The 21,927-nt window shown below is 43.0% G+C and overlaps 1 protein-coding gene across 1 annotated transcript; it reads right to left on the reverse strand.

Moving 5' to 3' along the window:
• Positions 1-1,025: 1,025 nt before the first annotated feature.
• On the reverse strand, positions 1,026-21,917 carry MRPL39 (mitochondrial ribosomal protein L39). Its single transcript, XM_075910085.1, has 10 exons — positions 21,693-21,917; positions 16,994-17,200; positions 16,495-16,634; positions 13,380-13,479; positions 10,838-10,905; positions 9,623-9,735; positions 7,026-7,091; positions 5,572-5,725; positions 3,623-3,670; positions 1,026-1,137 (listed from the first exon to the last, which is right to left on the reverse strand). Exons 1-10 carry the CDS (start codon positions 21,736-21,738, stop codon positions 1,072-1,074), a joined length of 1,008 nt encoding a protein of 335 aa, XP_075766200.1. The 5' UTR covers positions 21,739-21,917; the 3' UTR covers positions 1,026-1,071.
• Between the last annotated feature and the right edge of the window lie 10 nt (positions 21,918-21,927).

Here is a 21,927-nt window from a genome sequence, read left to right on the forward strand (position 1 = left end):
TCTGCAGACCAGGGGGACGGGGAGCAAAGCGGCGGAACACGCGGGCAGCCCAGACGCATCTGGGCTGTCCGCTGCCCGCGTGCTCCGGGGCTTTGCTCTGCTTTGCTCCCCGTCCCCCTGGTCTGTAGACCAGGGGGACGGGGAGCAAAGCGGCGGAACACGTGGGCAGCGGGCAGCCCAGATGCGTCTGGGCTCCCGCTGCCCGCGTGCTCCGCGGCTGTGCTCTGCTTTGCTCCCCGTCCCCCTGGTCTGCAAAGTCCCCCTGGCCGCTTTGCTTCCTCTCCCTGGTCTGCTGGAGACCAGGGAGAGGGTCCCGTTCGTAAGTGCGGATCCGACATAAGTCGGATCCACATAACTCGGGGACTGCCTGTATTTCCAAATACAAAATGCGGTGTAGATGCAGTTATTTCAGAAGAACACCCTTCTTCCAAAATAACACTTAGTCCTCAAAAAATGAGATTTAACAGTTATTTTGGAAGATAACCGCATCTACACCGCATTTTGCATTTCAAAATAGCACTATTTCAATATAGCGCCATAACGTGAATATCCAAATAAAACACGGGATATTTAAATCCCGGCTTCATTTGCAATTTTGAATGTCTTCATTTGCATCCCTCTCTCAAAAGAGGGTGCAAGTGTAGACATACCCTCACAGATTTATTTGAGAATAAGTTTTCATGTACTAAGATTATGCCCAAATAAATCCGTTAGTCTTTAAAGTGCCACAGGACTTCTTGCTGTTTTTAAAAAGTGTTTTACTCACAGAAGAAAAATCGATTAAAATCTGGGATTATAAAAATACTATGAATGAGTTGGCTGTTACCACACATGAAACATTCATTTCTCAGTCATCTCAAACTTTAGTTCAGCTCTAACTATAGTTTTAACAAATGTAGAAAATCCAATAAGTCAATTGAGAAATTAGCCTCAAATTTATCTCTGATTTCACTTTGTTGAAGTCAACTGAGTTAGCAATCAGGACTGGACCTTGGCATTTTATCGTTACACAAACACACAACACATGTCCAAAATATTTTTATTTTGTTAATTTACACATGAAATTAATAATTACTTTGATGCCATTTTTGCTTCCAGAATTACATCTTTTGCTTTCGGGCTGCAGTCTTCAGTGACCTGCAAAACATCAGTATTTAGGATATTTAAGGGTAGTTTCATTCTCTGATCAGATCATATACACTCTCCCCTTCTGTAGTATTATATTTGAGTAAGGATAGAGTATAGCAAGAAGTACTGTTGCCTTTACAATTAAATATGAATTACAAATATTTTCCAACTGGTTTATAAATAAATGCCAGCGGAACCCTGTTTATCTACTATAACTGGGACTCTAGCCAGATCAAATAATCAAAAATCTAGATAAACTGGAGAACGGGAAAGTGCAATGCTGTGGCAGCATCTAGTAGCCACAAGCGAGATCATTTTCTTCTGGACCTGTGTACAGTGGTTTTCCAATTAATATGGAGGCTCAGACAAACAGGGTTTGAAGGTACTATTGTTTTAGTTTTGAGCATGTTTCTTAATTAGTGGACTAGGGTACAGATGTGATACACTTTTACTTTCTACTGCTATTCAAACAACAAACTGAATATTAGTTTTGGAGTGCTAAAAGTCTGAAAAAAATACTATTTAATCTTTACCAAGTTTCCCCAAGTTTACTTATGTCTAGATGTGATGGTGGGTTTCCACTTCCTTAATTCTATGAACATATTAAAATGTCTTCCACATTTATTCAGTCCCCAATACTTCCCTGGCTTCACTATTACTTTCCAACCATATCCTCCAGAAAGTTTCCTGTAACACTCTTCCTTTCCTTATACCAAGTACATTTTAATGTTTAACGTTATTTCCAGTTGCCGTCACATTTAATTTAATGCAGCCATTTTCCCTTTTACCTTCCATTAGCTTCTAAGTAAGCCAATAATCCTTCTAATTTTTTTCATCCATGTGTGGAATAACTTTTTATGTGCACCAAAACATGTATGAATGTGCACCACCAATAGCAACACCAACCCAGCTGTGGAACCTCTGCTAATCAGCTGGGAGGCATTTGAATTTCTCCTGCATGGCCACACAAGCACACAGCTTACAGGGAACACTGGTGTACTCCTATGTGGCAACCTTTTTCCTTAGGTACTATTGTAAAAATTGAATCACTTGTTTTCTGTTTTACATGGGGCATAAAGGTCCTCCTATTTGTTTTAAATGTTGATGACTGCATACTAGGGATGTAAAATCCTGTTTAATTAGTTAACCTGTTAAATGTTAAGTTTGACTGGTTAACTGATCAGAGGCAGGCAGGGACACCCCGCCTCCTAAACCCGCCACCTGCACCATGAGAACGGACTGCTCCAGCCCCCACAAGACTGCTGGCTCCCAGCTCATATGGGCTGGAAACTGGCAGCCTCACACAAAAGGGAGGGAGAGGAAGCTCTCAGACCACATGGCACTCCTCCTCCCCCCACACATCCTCCTGCTGCCGCTTTAACCCTGGGCCACTACCACCCCACACACAAGGTTGCCAACTTCCAGATAACCGGTAAGCATCACGGCAACAGTTTAACTGGTTACCCATTCACATCCCTACTGTCTACATTTAGAGGCATTACATTGCTTTTTTTAAAAGTTTAGTTGCATTTCCACTTTATGCTAAATCTTCTTTTTAGATTCCTCATATAACCTTCAACTCAAAGAAAAATTAAAACACAAAGACACTAACATATTTTCCTCAGCTTTTGAATATTTTGGAAAATGTCCATACTTTAAAGTTACTTCATGAGTTTACAAAGAGGCTATTTTTGTTTACAAATTCATATTTGCAATTTTACTACATAGGTATCAATCACATACACCATCTAAGTTCCCTGATCTGTTTGTAATTCAGCTCAGGCTTCCACAAAATACGAACACTTTTCATATTATACAAACAATTGGAGTATTCATTTCTTTTTATACGCTAATGCTGCATTCAATTTTTCTTAAGATTTGGCTTGGATTCCTTCCTTTAAATAAATACTAGGGGGCTGCACTGCCTGTTCACTATGCTCGCCAACCCCCCCTCTGTGTACTGCAGCCAGATCATGGCCTCTCTTTCTACCTGTGCCACAGCAGGAAGGGGGCCATCACCAGCCCTTTTTGTGACCAGATGGGGGCTGGACCACAGGACTTGCCCCAGGATTGGGGCCAGGGACAGGATGCTGTGGCCAGATAGGGGCTGGGCCCCGATTGGGGCCTTATTGGCCAGGCTTGCTGAAGGAGTGCTTCTCCTTGGTGCTGCTGGGGCCGGCTGGCCTGGAGCCACTCACCCCGGACAGGGGAGAGGATCCACCAGTTTCTCTAGTATCTCCCTTCTGCCACCGGGGGGGGGGGGGGGGGGGGGTGACGAGGCTGAGGGGCAGCAGGACAAAAAAATTGCCTGTGGAACACAGAGTGACATGCTGACATCACTCTGTTGTCCCATAGGAAAAGGGTTTTTTAATATAGAGAGAGGTTATTGTAGGAATCTTCCAACTATGATTATTTAACTTCTACAATGTGATACTATTCTATCTTTTATTTTAAAGTGAATAAAGCTGTGTATTTAGCTGCTAGTTCTACTTACCAGTCTCTGAGACCTTTCCAGCAGTCTGCGCCATACTGTGTGATGAGCCTGGAGGAAAACAAAAATTGAATGAGAGCAGTGAATTGCTTATAATTAAACTAAAAGCAGGTTCTCTTGCAAATTAAATAATACACAGACATAGTCAGTGAGATCTCTTTTATTCATTTGTGAGAGAGAAGCTTTGGAGCACACCACAAGCTCTTCTTCAGGTCTGGAAAATGTACAACTACACTAATGCTGCAAACAAAACTTAAAATGCAGGCAGCTTGATTGCTCAGGTGAAAGTAGTTAATTTTTATTACAATTCCAGCTGACTGGTTATCTATCTCTTGCACACTTGGCTATTATGCAAACACACACATGAACAGTACCACTGAAGTAAATGTGTCTATTTACATGAGTAAATGTAAGCTAATATAGAAATGTTGGCAGGATTGGCATTGTCTAGATATCTTTACTGGTTTAAAATGTGTAAATGTCAAATATGCCTTGAATATACTGTTAACATCTCTTCTTGAACTTAAATGAAGAAAACTTTCACTATTGCCTTAGCAAACATACAAAACAAGGTTACAAAGTACACACCTCCTGTGGACATAGGTACTTCCACCTCTGCAAGAAGCGGTAGCTACGTACACAGGGGATGCCTTCCCACTGTCATAGCTCTATGTACACCAAGAGGAAAAGGAGGGGGCTAGGTCAGTTATACAGTAAACTTCCAAAAATCCGGCACCTTTAGGATCCAGGGGGTGCCGGATTATCAGATTTGCCAGATTATCGGAAGAGAGGGCTATGAGGGGCCTGGGGTGGGGGGGGATGCCACCCCAGACCCCTCATAGCCCCCCCCCCCTTCCGATAGTCCAGCTCTGCCCCAGGCATCCCTGATTCAGCCGCTGCTGGTCAGTTTCAGCAGTGGCTGAATCAGGGACGCCTGCAGCAGAGCAGCTGGAGTGCTGCCAGGTTGGTCCGGTAGCGCCGACCCTTGGCGGGGCGAGACCAACCCGACAGCACCCCAGCTGTTCTTGGGGACGCCTGGGGCAGAGCAGCTGGGATGCTGCCGGGTTGGTCCCGCAGCGCCGCTCCTCGGCGCTACTGGACCAACCCAGCAGCACCCCAGCTGCTCTGCCCCAGGTGTCCCCAAGTCAGCCGCTGCTGAAACTGATCAGGGGCTGATTCCAGGAAGCCCGGGGCAGAGCAGCTCTGCCTCCGGCTTCCTGGAGTCAGCCGCTGGTCAGTTTCAGCAGCGGCTGAATCCGGGACAGCTGGGGTGTTGCCGGGTTGGGTCCCGCAGCCCTGAGGGGCAGCACTACGGGACCAACCAGGCAGCACTCCAGCTGTTCTTCCCCCAGCTTCCCCGATTCAGCCGCTGATCAGCTTTAGCAGCGGCTGAATCGGGGAAGCTGGGGGCAGAGCAGCTCCATTGGTCCGGCTGCCCAGAGCACTTCCGGGTTCCTGATGGTGCCGGACCATCAGGAGTGCCGGACCATCAGATGCCGGACCATCGGAGTTTTACTGTACCAAGATTAAGCTGGTTGTCTAGATCCAGCCAATTCAAAATGCCTTAAGACACAAGTGTATCCTTAATCCTTGGTGAATTATTTTAAGCGTAACAAATGTATCAGAGGCACTAAAGACCAGATAATTGAATATTATGAAGTACATGTTATAAATAATCTTGTAACTTGTTTTGTTCGCTGTTTTAAGTACTTGACCTCAAAACTAGTCTTTATTCATCACTTGACAGACTAGGTATTTTGTGTTTAAGCACATGCCTAGAACGTGTGCTATATCTCAACTAGGTTTATGAATTGTTGACAGTATACTTATGTTTTTCTAGGTGAGTTAATAAACGGTGGCTTGGTTAAGAATAACCAAGTGTCCTGATCTCAGAAGTGCTCCAAAGTAAAACTTGACCTGAAAAGTTCATTAGTGCTGAATGCATTACTTACCTTTAAGTGAACTGGCAGAGACACACCTTGGAACCTTCGTACAGATGCAGGCTGACTGGTTTGGAGATTATGGGCAGCTGTCACTTCATACTGGAAGCAAAAACTTGTCCTTGGAATGTGAGGGCCTTCACTAATGTCTACAAAGTCACCAAACCTAATTGGAGCACAATAAAACTCACTGTGAATGTGTTTTTATTTTGTCATTATTAACATGCCAGTATCTTTGCATTATCACTGAGTAAATGCTTATCTACAGAAAACGATTGGGAATCTCTGTCTAAATCACAAGAGAAAACCCACACAAATCCCAAACCAAACCTTCCACTATAACTCAGCATTCTTGGTATCTGGGGAAGAAGTGCCCTTGAAAACTTCAGGTTCGGTATGCTTTAGTATATTTTCCTAACCTGAATCTAAGTAATTCAAAACTAGAATTCAGAATGGGTGCTGAGGCTCTGCTCCTGAAAGTGCATAGTTTTGACAGAGTTCTATTTATTACTTCAAGGATGCCTTTCCCTATCATCTCTCTGGAAGTGTCAATGCTTTAAAAAAATGGATAAACCAAACCATGAAAAAATACAACACATAGGAGATTAAAAAAAAACAAAAACAAAAACAAAAAACAACCTTTAAATGGCTCTCTTCCTTCAAGGATTGGCCAATCCTTTCATCCCTTCTGTCCTCAATCCCCAATCTGCAGACTTCCCTAAGAAAACAGTTTTTCCAAGAAAAAACCTATTCCAAAACTAGACATTTTCGCAAAGCCAATTTTTCTGTAAGGAGCTTCCAGACCACAACCACCACACATGGAAACACACAAACATCCAGTGGTCAAAGCAACATGCATGAGGTTAAACCAAAAATGGATTTTTTTACAACTCACGGACTATGACAAAAACTTTTTCCCCTCACAAGCAATTTCTGCCTCTACCATTCAGATTCTTACAACCGTCTTCTACTTTCCTTTCCTTTAACACCTTAAGTAGTTCCATTTGGACCTCCAATGTAAGTAATGCATGACATAAAAAGATTTACCAGGAAATTTTAGTTGATTTAAAAAAATATTTTCTTCTAATATATGTAAATTGTTAAGAACTATTTATTAATGTAGAACCTTACTTTAATACTCTACAAGTGATGAGGTTTTATTCAGTATTTACCAGCAGTAAGGAATGGGAGGGTGGGGGGGAAGAGCAGGAGCCCACTATCTTAAAATCTTTCTGGAAAATTGAATGAGGCCAATCAACAGTTAAATATGACAATAATGGTGTTGTGAAAGAAATTATAAAGATTAGAAAGCAGTTAACCCAGAAAGTGCCATATCAGTGAATACAGCAAAGTTGAATTAAATATATATCCCAAGTTATTTATATTTCTTTCAGATACACCTAATTTTGCAAAGTAACTGCACCTTATTATGAATAATTAAAAAACAAAATGTAAGTTTTACTCACCTATGTAACTTCACTATTCTTTCAAGATTTTGTGATGCTTTCTGTTCTATTGAATCCATTTTGTACCTTTAAAAACCAGGAAAAACAGCACACCATACAAATTTTCCACAGAAAGTTATAGATGTAAGGAAGCAAGAACAATCAAGTTGCTTCATATTCTTTTTGTAATCTACAAAGCCTGATCTTCACTAATATGAACAGTTTACTTAACATACACAATTCCAGCTACATTAATTACATAGCTGGAGTCGGAGTATCCTAAATCGTGTTTTGGCACAATCCACACAGCGGGAGGTCAATGGGAACACACGCTCAACTTCCCTTAATCCTAGTGAGGACCAGTTGGCAGCAGTGCCAACAGGCGCACCCTCTCAGTTTGAATTAGCAGGTCTTCACTAGACCCATTAATTCGAACTCCAGAAGATTGACTGCATCAGCGTTGAGCTTCTCCACTGAGTAGACAAGCCCTAAGGGTCTGATGCAGAAGCTCTCTGAAGTCAATGGGAGTCTTTCAGAACCTAATCCTAACCACAGGATTAAATTATTACAGGAAAAATAATGGGAAACTTTGAGCCATGCACTGAAGGAGCTACTTTTTTTTTAAATGGTGTTCCATATGCATAAGAAGAAAGGTAAGGATTGAAAGTTGCTTCTAATAATTCATGGCCTTTTTGACATGTCTCACAACATCTATACCATTTATGAGGCAATCCACTTCCAAGGCAGTTCCATTCGTTTTATTTTGTGGAAAAAAAAAACACTTTCAATAAAAACAAGCCTTTCTAGATTCATAGACATTAATGCCAGAAAGGACCACCATCGTGCAACCTAGCCCTCAGAATTATACCCAGTTATCTTGATAAGAAACTCATTAACTTGTGTTTAACTGAAGCATAATTTCAAGAAAGGCACCTAGCCTTGATCTGAAGACATCAAGACATGAAGCCACCACTTCTCTCTGTAAATAGTGCCAATGATTAAACATGTGCCCAATTTCTAATTTGAATGTACAGGCAGTCCCCGAGTTACACGGATCCGACTTATGTCGGATCCGCAGTTACGAACGGGGCCCTCTCCCTGGTCTCCAGCAGACCAGGGAGAGGAAGCAAAGCGGCGGAGCACGCGGGCAGCCGACAGCCCAGACGCATCTGGGCTGTCCGCTGCCCGCGTGTTCCGCCGCTTTGCTTCCCGTCCCCTTGGTCTGCAAACCAGGGAGACGGGGAGCAAAGCAGAGCAAAGCGGCGGAGCCCGAGGGCAGCAGGACAGCCACGGCGCGTCTGGGCTGTCCCGCTGCCCCCGTGCTCCGCGGCTTTGCTCCGGACGCCTGTGGTACAGCAGCTGGGGCGCTGCTGGTTGGTCCCGTAGCGCCGCTCTGGGCGCTACTGGACCAACCCAGCAGCACCCCAGCTGCTCTGCCCCAGGCGTCCCCAAGTCAGCCACTGCTGGTCAGTTTCAGCAGCGGCTGAATCAGGACGCCTGGGGCAGAGCAGCTGGGGTGCTTCTGGGTTGGTCCAGTAGCGCCGAGGAGCGGCGGCGCTACTGGACCAACCCAGCAGCACCCCAGCTGCTCTGCCCCAGGCATCCCCAAGTCAGCCACTGCTGAAACTGACCAGTGGCTGACTACAGGAAGCTCCTGCCCCGGGCTTCCTGGAATCAGCCGCTGATCAGTTTCAGCAGCAGCTGACTTGGGGACGCCTGGGGTTCTTAAGTTGAATCTGTATGTAAGTCAGAACTGGCGTCCAGATTCAGCCACTGTTGAAACTGATCAGTTTCAGCAGCGGCTGAATCTGGATGCCAGTTCCGACTTACATACAGATTCAACTTAAGAACAAACCTACAGTCCCTATCTTGTACGTAACCTGGGGACTGCCTGTACTCAGCTTTAACTTCCAGTTAAAGGTTATTATGCCTTTCTCCACTTTATCAAAAAGAGTTCACTAGTATCTCCTATTTTCTCCCCATGACTAAGAAAAAAGAAAGAAAGGCACAGAGTGGTAAAGTGACTTGTCTGAGATAAAAAAAAAGACCATGGCCGAGCCAGGGATAAAATCCAGGCCCAAGTCAGTATTACATTACATTACTCTGACTCGCAGATAGATAGTTGGGTGGAGTGACAAGCATAACCAGCCACCTATCTACCACATGTAATGGTATAAGAGGGAAACTTCCTGTACTCCCTTGTTGAATTTGAATAACTCATCTATATCTACGCTGTACAGAACAAAACTGACATGAATTTGCATGTGTGGAATTTAATCATTAGTCATATGTTGAAATACTGTTAAGAAAGTCAAGATTTCACTGGTCTGATACAAAATACAAAAATTGTTTCAGTTTCTTAAACACCTCTTAGTTATGCACTGTAGTGCCACCTACTGTATGAATTTAACAGGAAAATTTAGGAGCCAGCGATCAGGCAATATAGTATGTATTAGTTTAGCTCTACTACACTCAGTGGAGCTATACTATTTTACACAAAGGATTTAGCAAGTGAATTGCTAACGGAAATATAACCTTTAAATAAATAAATGTTTAAAGGTTATATTTCCTTTAGCAATCCTTTACTATTTCTATTTAAATCTGAAATAAAAACTGACCTGTTATGCTGAAACATTTCTAATGCCACTTTTGCTTCAACATGCAATGTTTCAAATGGCAGATCTTTGAGAATTAGACTATATGCTTCTTTTGTAAGAGAACGGAAGTTGTCCTTAAAACAAAGAAATAGATTGTTAGCACTGTTCCTCAGCTGCTCATTAAAACACATTTTATAAGAAATATTGTAACTAGCAGTAAAAATGGTAAACAACAAGCTTTTGAAGATCTATAAATTCTTACAAATAGATCTCCTAGCAATAGGTTTGCTAATGATTACTGTTGGTACAACACTAGTCATTTCAACTTGGAGAGGTCTAATGTGACTAATCAATGAGAGTGTTTTTACTGACTTTTCTATTGCAAGAGACCCAAAGAAAATGGGAATTCCTTATTACCAATGCACTTTTTCCTGTGTTTTGTGAGACTTCTAACTCATTGGAAAGAACTTCACAAGCTCATCCAAACATGCTATATACATAAACATGATCCTGCCACTGCTAAACACTAATATGGCCAATTCCTAGCTAGTTTTCTAGTAATCAATCTGAATCCCTTCTAGAAATGCCTTTTTAGCTGACAAATTAAAAGAAATGGACTTTATTGATGCATCAATAAACAAACTGATCACTCACCCCAGAAATCAAACTTTAGCATTCAGAAGACTTTAGTAACAATAAAGATGGTTCACAACTATCTTAGAAAGTTTTTCAAGGTGAGCAAATTAAACTACAGCTTGCACTGAAGTGAAATTCTGTATTTTGTTAACATTGCCCTGTTAGCCAGACATTTTTTTTCCATCTTCCGGTAACTGTGCATTATAAGAAAAAACACATGCCCAATGAAAAACTTTTCTCACTTCATCTCCTAGCAATTAAAGGTCTGTAAACGTTTTAAGGCCTTTTGCTGAAACATGCCATGCAAGTGAAAACTATTAAGGACAATTATAATTTAAAACACTCATAATATTTCTAAGAAAGTGTGCATCACTGCTCCATACTGGGAGGAAAAACTGTGCTAGCTACAGGTACTTTTAATTTAATGATACTCCACATGGTGGCAGGCAGAAGTTTGCTCAGGGAAATCAGTTTGCAAGAGAGGGGTCTCTAAGCTGTTGACACAGCAAAGCAAGAATATTTCCATGTTAAAGGAAAGTCACTCAAACAAAGAAGGAGTAAACTATAATAAGTATTTTCCAGAAGATAAATTGTACTTACTGGTGTTGGTTTCCAGTCATCAAGCCTGCTGTCCAAAACAACATCATAACAGAAAGCTCCTGAGATCACTGCAGAGCCAGAAAAATGCTATTACTTGTAATAAAATATACATTTTATTTCATGATCTCAACATTCTTACAAGAATAAATAAGAGCCAAAACAAGGCTGTTCCTGTTCTAGAAATATAAAAATAATCACAAACTGAAATCCATGAATTACAATCCTAACAGGACTGCTTGGGTTCTATAAAGTCAAATGACAGATTCTGTTTGTCTAATACGTATTCTCCACAAAAATAAAAATTATAAATACTCTAAACATATGAATATAGTAATCTATATCCACTCATCAAAAAGTATACACTCCAATCTCTGGGACCATGTATGAAACCGTTTTTTCCATGTGTCCAACATACAATCATGCCCTCCTCCTCTTTGGAGTACAGTATTTCTGCATTTTTCATTTGTACAGAGGATTGTAACAGAAGTGTGTGACAGGCACTATACAAGACTGAAGTCATTTATTTATCCAGAGTGGAAGTAACACAAGCAGCAGCAATTCAATAGGAAACTCTGACAACATTCTGAGGTGGAAGGAAACAGTATGGTCTCCATGTATATTCACTGAATCCTTAACTAGAGTCTAATAGTCAGTTGGAGTCATGGTATGTTATATAAAATCTCACTGATTGCTTACCAGCTTCACATATATCAAACACCTAGGGCTTATCTATGTGAAGACTTAATGAGCAGCAATCCAAGATGTAACCATATTGCACATTAGTATGCCACATATTAAGTCACATAATGCACTTTGGCAGGCTATCTGGAAGTATGTCAATTTCAAGCTTCACTTAAGTAGCCCAAGAATGAAAGGCTTCTCAGCCACCTGAACACCATTTTAAAAATATAAAAAACATTTACTTCTGTCAATTTCTCTCTCTACATATAAAAAAAACTTGTGCTGCGGGATGACAGAGTGGCATCATCACATCACTCTGCATCCCACCTCCCTTCTCCCCTCTCAGCGGTGAGCAAAGGGGAGCCAAGCCTACCGCGTTGCGGCCTTGGCCCAACCCAACCACCTGGCAGCCACGGGGAGAGACCTAGGCCTGGTGAGGCCGTGGCCCAGCCCAGCCCCCCGCCCCAGCAGCTGGGGGAAGAGAGCAGAACCACTGAGTGGAGCCAGGGCTAGCACAATCTCAGCCCTCCTGGGCTGCCGAGGGGGAGGGGGTGGAGAGCTGGGGCTAGCGTAGAGAAGAGGAGGTAGAGTCAGGAGCCTGGCAGCCGGCGTGGGGCGGTGTTGGGGGCATGTCAAGGCTGCCATGCCTCAGCCTGGCCCTCCCTAGCAGCCATGGAGAAAGCTAGGGTTGCCTACACCCGGAGAGGGGAGTTGGGAGAGAGTGGTGAGCAGGGGGCACAGCACCCTGATAAAATCCTAAAAAAATTCAGACATCTTTAAGCAGAAAGTGTCACTGCGCTTTGCTATTATGCTTAATTATTGCAAAAATCTCCCAATATAACCTGCTAGTTTTCTAGTAAGCTTTCGGGCAATTTACATGAGTAAGCAACTGATTGCTTAGATTTTCAAATACAATCTATAATTCAAGGTCCTGAGTCTCTTCTAAAAAGCCTTAAACCCAGTTCTCAGAGACCACCATGTCTATTTCTGCACTTGACAAAGCAGCTGTGATTAGCTAGGAAACATTTACTAAAAAAGGCCAGACTTCACTTTATATTATTCTGGGCCACTGTACAGGCAGTTCCCGGGTTACGTACAAGATAGGGACTGTAGGTTTGTACTTAAGTCGAATTTGTACTTAAGTCGGAACTGGCATCCAGATTCAGCTGCTGCTGAAACTGACCAGCGGCTGACTACAGGAAGCCCGAGGCAGAGTTGCTTTGCCCTGGGCTTCCTGGAATCAGCTGCTGATCAGTTTCAACAGCAGCTGAATCTGGACGCCTGGGACAGAGCAGCTGGGGCGCTGCTGGGTAGGTCTCCGCAGCACCGCACCTCAGCGCTGCGGGGACCAACCTGGCAGCACCCCAGGTGCTCTACCCCAGGTGTCACCAAGTCGGATCCGCGTAACTCGGGGACTGCCTGTATACTCTATAAACTTGCTGTCAGCAGAAATCAGGCTTTTCAGTCTTGCCACCTTCAGTACATGATGCAAGAACATTTCTTAATGCAGGAATTTTGAGTGGGATTTCAACAGTGTTCAGATGAACATTTCTGAAAACCCAATCAACACAAAAACATTAGTGAGCTCACTCCAACATCACTTGGATGTCTGACCCTTGAAACGATGCAGGAGAAGGGAACAAAGAAGGTAGAACTGGGCTGTGCTCCCTGGGTACATATTCTTTGGACATAAAATGCCTGTATAGAGCACCCAGGTATTACAGTGACACATTTTTTAAGGCAGGAATAATAAATCCCTCTTCTCAGGAAAGAGAGTCCCTAAATGTTATAATATTAATACTCAGACATACACCTGCCCTGGATCTATGCTAGCTTATCAACAATAGAATATTTATATCACCTGGCACTTCCGGAGCTCTGATTAGACTGACAGAGTATTCATCTTTGAATGCCTGCTTTAACACACATGCCAGAATCATGGAACAGGAACGCCAATAGGCCTGTAATAAAGAGCATTTCAAACAAATTTACTATACCGAAGTTGCCAATTCAAGCCAGATTCAAATAGCAACTCTTCCTTTAAAACTGAATTCCTCATAAGTATTTCCTAGTTTCCATTGTGCATTACTATTTTAATACAATGTACATATTTTATTTGAATCATTTATATAGTGCTACAAACACAAGTCTTAGAAAACAGATCACATGTACCCTTCCAGAAGTAGTTTTGAATCAACTGTCCTGATTTTCAACAGCCCACTTATGTGGAGCTAGCTGCAGGATCATGTGCTAAGAGACAGAACAATTGAACAGGTAAAGAAAGATGGATGAAAATTATATGTGAAAAAAAAAAAAACAACTACAAAAGACTTCTAGAAAAAAAGTATTTCAAGGAAGTGATCTGAAGGAGGATGTTGAGAATATCTTGCAAACTGTTCAAGTTACAGAAGGCAGTGTGAAAGACAGTGAAGCCAAAAGCATGACAAGGAGATAAAGGAAGCGGCAAGGAGAGAAGAATGCAAGCAATATCAAGTGAGAGAGGAATCAATAGCAAGTGAAAAGAGAAGAGTAGCGAGGTGAGATTACGAAGGACTTTGAAGATGAGGCTAGGAAGCACTAGATACTGCATATTTATGTCTTCAGTCCTAATATAAGTTCTCAAGTTTACAAAATTTCAAGGAAGGAGTTGAACTGGAACAGTACACAGTGATTTTGCAGGATGGTATTTTGCCCCAATAACCACATTTTGTTGTCCAGAATCTAAATGTTCATTAATAATTAAGATGATAATCCCTCAGGGTCTGTCTACACTACCACCCTAGTTCGAACTAGGGTGGTTAATGTAATCATACGAACTTGCAAATGAAGCCCGGGATTTGAATTTCCTGGGCTTCATTTGCATGTTGCCGGGCGCCACCATTTGTAAATGACCGCTAGTGCGGACTCCGTGCCCGTGGCTACACGCGGCACAAACTAGATAGTTCGGATTAGGCTTCCTATTCCGAACTATCTAGTTCGTGCTGCATGTAGCCGCGGGCACGGAGTCCGCACTAGCGGTCATTTACAAATGGCGGCGCCCGGCAACATGCAAATGAAGCCCAGGAAATTCAAATCCCGGGCTTCATTTGCAAGTTTGTATGACTACATTAACCACCCTAGTTCGAACTAGGGTGGTAGTGTAAACATACCCTTATTGATGTGAAAAACTTTAAAATGAGAACCAGATATAAACTAATGTTAGAGGTGCTACTTGCATCTTTAGACAACCTAAAACAACTGCTTTGGTGCCTCAACTAACAGTTTAAACATTAACATTAACATCATGCCCACAGAAACCAAGGAAGCAGACAGATGTGGAACTTAAGTTGTAGCGTGGTGTTTGGGAGACTACCACTTATTTCTTCCCTTGCTTAGGCATTCTTCAGCCAAAATTATTCTTTCCTGAAATATTATTAATTAAAAATGTAAAGTAGTAAGTATTATTTTTAGTGCGCAATATATAATTAATATTTCTCACATGATCTTTTAAAGTTATATAGAAAAGACAGAGCATTTAAGTGATTTGCGAAGGATCACATACCAGAAATGGAACTCTGACACCCAGTCCTTTGTATACTATAATACTCTTCTGTATTTACCTGTGGGCCCATGTCCTGCACTTAGATTACAAGCTACTTAAGGCAGAAACTTTTTTTGTCTGTATAGTGCCTAGCAAAGCGGAGATCTGTTCAACAACTAGACTCCTAGGCACTACCACAATATAAATAGTGTAAGGTTATTAGCAAACTAAAATTACAATGTTTAGGTTATACATTTGTAGTTACAAAAATTTAGACTAAAAACTTATTTTATGCATCTTACTACATTTTCATAAAGCTTCCCAACATGGTTATTCCAATCGGCTGCAGTATTTATCATTTGTTCATAAGGAGCGTGAAAGGGTTTCTTAATATCTTAATGGTTTTCATGCTTTAATACAATCTTTTGTTTCTATAGACTGCAGACTAAGGGTACATCTAGACAGCGGGGCTATTTCTGGATAGCTACCCTGTATTTTTTAAATACATCCGTTATTTTGAAATAACGTGCGTGCTATTTCGGCATTCCTATAACCCTCAATCCACGAGGGTTAAGGGATGTATTGAAATAAAGCATTATTTTGAAATTTGGCGCTGTGCAGACGTACCAAATTTCAAAATAAGCTATTTTGAAATAGAATTGAAATAAGATACAATTTGCATAGAGCAAATTATGTATATCTTATTTCGAGTTTAGAGTGCTGTGTAGACGCAATAAGATTTTGCTTTTATATTCAGATACAAAAACCAGTGGGGGTAGTAGAGCACATCCAAACTGCAACGCATATAAAGCCAACAATAAATGTGATTTTAACGATTTTCATTCTCTCCTGTAACCAGTGGAGCTAGAATTTCATTCAAACTACTACCTAAGGCCCTAACTTACTCACTAGGGATGTAAAATTTTTAATAATAGTTGAGTAACCTCATGAATTCTTATCAGTTACTTGACTATTCTAGGTGTCCCCAGGGGCGGGGCCAGCAGTCAATGCAATCTGGTCCCACTCCCGAGGCGCCTCCTGCCACTCTGTACTCCTGCCTTTGTATCACAGACAACAGCACAGGATGCCAGGTAGGAGCTGGTCTGCAAGGGGAGCCAGTTTAAAAACTAGCTCCCCTCACGGACTGGCTACCTGTCGCCTCATGCTGCTGCCTCTGAGGGATGGCAGTAGCCCCAGTCCGGGAGAGTGGGGGAGGAAGCACTGAGACAGGCTGCTTGCTGGCCTGCTAAAAAATGTACTGGCGTGGTGGGGTGGGGAGGAGGGAATTCATGTAGTCTATAGCATTAACCTATAAGCTTTTGCTTATCGGTTAATTGTTAATCGAGTACACTATTACATCCCTACTACTCACTGAAGTTAATAGGAAAAACTTAAATGGGAACTGAATCAGGTCCAGACAAGAAACACTGCATAAAGAAATAAGACGTTGACTTACTTTGTTCACTTCCTCAGGATTTTCATCTTTGAAAGTAAGAAACTGAATTTCACACGATTTGGTCAAAGGCCTGTACATGTCCCATAGCTCTCCATCCACAAGTGCCAATACTGATTTCTTACAATGCCATTCACTTAAGTCTAAAAAGAAGTGAAAGAATTCAAGACTGTTATCAATATCCCACTAATCTAGCTAAAATTTGCAATTTAGAGTTCTTCTCTTATTATATCAAAATGCAAGTGTGATTTTTGTGGGAATGTTATTAGAACCCATGGAAATTAAGTAACTTTTTCCTTAAATCCCACTATCTGTATTTTATACATGCCAAATTGAAATACTACATTTGTATGTAATGTTACCTGGATCACTATGTTTGTCCTTGCAATGACCACAATAGTAGTATCTGTCAGTTTGGATGATAAGATCATTTACTGGCAGAGTGATTTATTGGCAGAGTGATACTCAATGGGACAAACAGTTTGGGATTCCATTTACTTACGCATGGCACAATTGTATGGAGTAGACAAAGCTTTGTTCATAACAAACACAGTGCCAGGGTGAGATTTGCTAACATATTTTACTTCAATCTTCTCAATTCGTGGATGCAGAGACAACTGCCTCGTTTTCTCCTTAGTAAAGAGTTCATTGCGCATCTGAACAATCTCAGCTGTAGACAGTCGGGGAGCAGAAGCTGTAGAAATAAACCCTGGAAAAAAAAGTGATATAATTAAGCAACATAATTTCTCAAGATATTCACACTGGTATTAATAGACTAATTAGCATCATCAACAAGTAGAGACACTAACCCAACAAATTCTTAATATATGGAACTGACTTCCAGTTCACAATTAATGTTTGTGATGATAGCTCATTATGTAAAAATCAGACCCTAAATATTCAAAAGTTAAATAATATGTTCTTTAAATAGAAATGCTTAGCACAAACCTAAAAATGTTACTTGTAATCTTTTAGACTCTGCATTTGACTCTATTAAAAGCCAAGATTGCATCTGTCTCTCTCTACTTTCTCCTCAAGAATATGTAAGAGGAATTGTGGAATAATTCTTCCTCATAACATATGGGCTGTGTCTACATTGGCACCCTTTTCCGGAAAAGGAATGCTAATGAGACAAGTCGGAATTGCAAATGCCGCAGGGGATTTAAATATTCCCTGCAGCATTTGCATGAACATGGCTGCCGCTTTTTTCCGGCTCGGGGCTTTGCCAGAGAAAAGCGCCAGTCTAGACGGGATCTTTCAGAAAATAAAGCCTTTTCCGGAAGATCCCTTATTCCTCTTAAATTCAGGAATAAGGGATCTTCCGGAAAAGGCTTTATTTTCCGAAAGATCCTGTCTAGACTGGCGCTTTTCTCTGGCAAAGCCCCGAGCCGGAAAAAAGCGGCAGCCATGTTCATGCAAATGCCGCGGGGGATATTTAAATCCCCCACGGCATTTGCAATTCCAACTTGTCTCATTAGCATCCCTTTTCCAGAAAAGGGTGCCAATGTAGACACAGCCCTTGTGTTTTGATCCCGTATTGTAAATCCTTGAAGCATCCTGTCCTGTAAATTGTCATCAGCTCCAGGGGAATAACCTCATGCTTTAAAAGAACACAAAAACCAAGGCATAACTACTTTATGCAATGGTATCCATGTGGAAACATTCCTTTCTGAGTCCTTACGACAAACATCTTATACCACAAATCTGAGATTTGATTACTTGTACCTTAGAATGAGTAACTACACATTACTTTCTATATTTATCCAGCACCACTTTTAACTCAATGAGTAGTAGGGATGTTAATGGTTAATTGGCAAGCCTCACCCATTAAGGGGGCTGCTCCAACCCTGTGGGGTGCGCCATGGGCGGAGTGCCCCCTGAGCACCTCCCAATTGCAGTGGGCCTGGCCCCAGCACACTGCAAGCAGGGACACTCCAGCCCAGCCAGAGCAATCCCCAACCACAGAGGCTCACTGCCCCCTGACTGCAGCGGGTCATTCCAGCCCAGCCAGACCTCCCACCTGGTCCATTTAACTCTTGAAACATGAATCTGGTCTTTTGTATGCTTCTCCCTTGTATTATACAGATGTCACATGTGAAAAAATGCTTCTTAATTTGGGGGTCCTGACCCAAAAGGATGTTGGAGGAGATTGAAAGATTATTTTGGGGGATCACGGTATTGCCATCCTTACTTCTCCCCTGCCTTCAGAGCTGTACAGCTGGAGAGCAGCAGCGGTTGGCCAGGCACACAGATCTGAAGATAGCACTTCACCAACAGAAAGGGAAAAAGAGAATGGAGGGGCCAGATCTGCGGGCAGCAGCTTAGAAGTAAAAGTAGCAGTATCACAATCTCTATAATAACCCTGCAATGTGCTCCCCCCGCCCTCCCTCCCCACACACACTCCTTTTTGGGTCAGGACCCTATCATTACAACACCACGAAATTTCAGATGTTTATAGCTGAAATAATGAAATTTACAATTTTTTAAATCCTCTGACCGTGAAATAGACCAAAATTGACCATGAATTTGGTAGACCATAGCAATTATCATAAATAAGAAGCACCTCCGATCACTAAATTAAATCCATTAACTAAGTCCAAGGCTTTACTATATAGCCTTGCAAAGTTATGAAAATTTACCAGTTGGCACCTCAGCTTTACCATAATTTTCATGCCTATTTAAAAAAATGTGTCTCGCGTAACTGAATTTTGCACATTTTTTTTAATAACAAATATCTCATTTTATTTTAAAATATGAATTTTGTTACTTATACAAATGATTCTGCAGACCGTGAGCATGCGCACACACATACATAGGCACACCCCGCATGTAGTTTCCAAAATGTTTCACATTCAGTAGACCATAAGAAAAGAAACCAAAGATCACTAATTCACAATCAAATAAAACATTTTGGAAATCAGGCATTGGGATGGTGAGAATAATACTGTTACAAAGAAATCCACAAAAGAGCTGCTTCCAAAGTCATAAGTCAAAACATTGTGTCTAGGCTAGGGATGTAATAGTGTAGTCGATTAACCGATAAGCAAAAGCTTACTGGTTAATGCTATAGACAACACGTATTCCATCCCCCCTGGCCAGTAAATTTTTAAGCGGACTGGCCAGCAGCCCAGCTCAGTCCTGGCTTGCATGAGGGTCCAAGACCTACCCCACTGCAGCTCTGCATTTAAAGTGTATTAGGAGCCAGGCAGACAGGCAGCCTGACTCAGTTCTGGCTCAAGTCAGGTCCAGGAGCTCAACCACACTCCCTCCCACTAGACAGGGGCTGCTGCCATCCTGCGCTGCTGCCTCTGTATCAGAGGCAGCAGTGCAAGGAGACAGGTGTAGGAGAAAGAGCCCAAAGCATGGGCCTGGCACTTGAACCAAAGTAAGCATGAATTATACTATCAGTAACAGACTGGTCATATCAAATGCAAATGGTTGCCTGCAAGTCAATGTCTCTTGGCACTAGAACTGCTAGCACTGATAACAGCACATCAAGTATGTATTCCATCAGAACAGTACAGGGACTCCCAGCTGAGTACATGATAAAACAGTGTGAAACAACAAGAGTGAAAGCATAACAACGGGTAGCGGATAGGAATGCTTTGGAAGAAACTACAAGGGGAGGTACCAAATGTGTAATTAATATGTAAGATGATATGTGTGGTGTGTATCACAGATTGTTCAATTCTGTCTATAAATGTTGGAGTACCTCACTTAACTCTTTGGCCGGCCTACAGGACAATAACAAAATCCATACTGCCAAACAACTTGAATCCATTATCCTGGGTACAAATATGTAAGGGCTTGGAGGTTATCTTGCTACCAACAATTATTAACGTACTTTGTTCGACAATAAACCTGACTTGGGTGCCTTCATAGCTTATTTGAGTCTGTGGTCTTTGGGGACTCTTGTGAAGTCTACTATGCTAGCTATCTGCACAAAGCTGGCACAATATACTGAGAGAGCATACAAAAATGCATGCAGATGAACGTTTATCATCACTGACAGAGCAGGCGATCTGTCAGGGTGCCACACCAGTGAATCCTGAATGTACTGCATCACTGTTCTGAACTACTGCAATAAGCAGCCTGTCTGTGAGGAAAGCTGGTTTTTAAACTGGCTCCCCTCATGGACCAGCTTCTGCCTGGCATCCTGCGTTGCTGTCTTAGATACAGAGGAAGCAGTGCGGAGTGGAAGGGGTCTTCTCGGGACTAGGGCCAGAGCGCAAATGGCTCCCAGCCCCACCCCTGGGGACTACAGAATAGTTGAGTAACATACAAATTCATGAGGTTACTCAACTATTCAATTAACTGATATTTAACATCCCTAGTCTATGCAGATAAATCCCTGATTTATAACAGAGGCCTGGTCCACACTAGGAATTTATAGGTATGAAAAAAATCCAGAGAGATGTAACTACACTGACCTAACTCACCAGTGTAGATTGTGCCAGGTTAACACAAGAATTCTTCCATCAAACCAGCTACTGCCTCTCTGGAAGGTGTATTAACTACGGCAATGAGAGCCTAGGTGGGTTGCTTGGCTCCCAGCTGGGTGATCCGTGTCTGGTCAAGTGCCCCATTCTCAGCAGCAAGTGAGGAGCTGAGAAGCTTGGAGTGGCTGTATCATCCCCAGTGGGAGCTGAGAAGCCCAGCTTTGAGCTCAGAGTCAAATCAGTTGCCGTGCTCCTGGTGGGAAATGTGGAGCCAGAAGGCTGGGTGGCAACACGGACCGGAATGGAGGCCGGGCAACAGCCTACCTGGGGAATCAATTTTTGTCAATTTCACAGCTCCATTATAGATAGGGACTATGCTCTGAGCTACCCTACACTGGTACAAATACACCGCTGTGGGGTGTAACAAATCCACGCGCCTGAGCGATACCTGCCTAACCACCCGCCCCCCACCGCCAGGCGAGAAGTGCCAGGTCGGTGGGAGAGCCTCTAAGGTCTCGGTGGAGCATCTTCATTACGGGGCTTCGTAATGTGCCCACGCGCTGTCAGTGCAGCCCAAACCCGGCTCTGCACCGTGGGCGGCGGAGGGGCGGGACACGAGTGCAGGGCCCGTTGGGGGGGGGGGCTGCTCCTGCTCGCTCCCAGCCCCAAGCGCAGCTCCGGAGGAGGAGGAGGAGGAGGAGGAGGTGTCCGCCCCCCCCCCCCGGGGGTTCCCCTTCCCGGCCCAGGCGCAGGGTCACTCACTGGCGCGTTGGCTGCGCAGGCAGCGGGTGGCCCAGCGCGTGGCCATGGCCCGGCTGCTTCCGGCGGCCTCCCCGCAGGCACAGGCGGGCGCGCGCAGCCGGCGCAAGGTTCCCCTGGAAACACAGACCGCGGCGCAGGGATCCGCTTGTCGCTCCCGTCCCGCTTCGGCCGCTAGGGGGCGAGTCCCGGCCGAGCACCCCCCGCTCCGCTCAAGCCAACGGCCGCGAGGACCGGT

This window comes from Pelodiscus sinensis, chromosome 1 (genome assembly GCF_049634645.1).
Source record: "Pelodiscus sinensis isolate JC-2024 chromosome 1, ASM4963464v1, whole genome shotgun sequence".
Taxonomy (NCBI): Eukaryota; Metazoa; Chordata; order Testudines; family Trionychidae; genus Pelodiscus; species Pelodiscus sinensis.

What these genes read in the sequence shown, in the direction of transcription:
- MRPL39 (XM_075910085.1), bottom strand. Translation starts at nt 21,738, where the DNA reads ATGGCCACGCGCTGGGCCACCCGCTGCCTGCGCAGCCAACGCGCCA. An exon ending in TCCATACAATTGTGCCATGC is followed by an intron (nt 16,635 to 16,993) that starts GTAAGTAAATGG and finishes ACTTCTTTTTAG; the next exon opens with ACTTAAGTGAATGGCATTGT. An exon ending in TGGAAAGGTCTCAGAGACTG is followed by an intron (nt 1,138 to 3,622) that starts GTAAGTAGAACT and finishes GATGTTTTGCAG; the next exon opens with GTCACTGAAGACTGCAGCCC.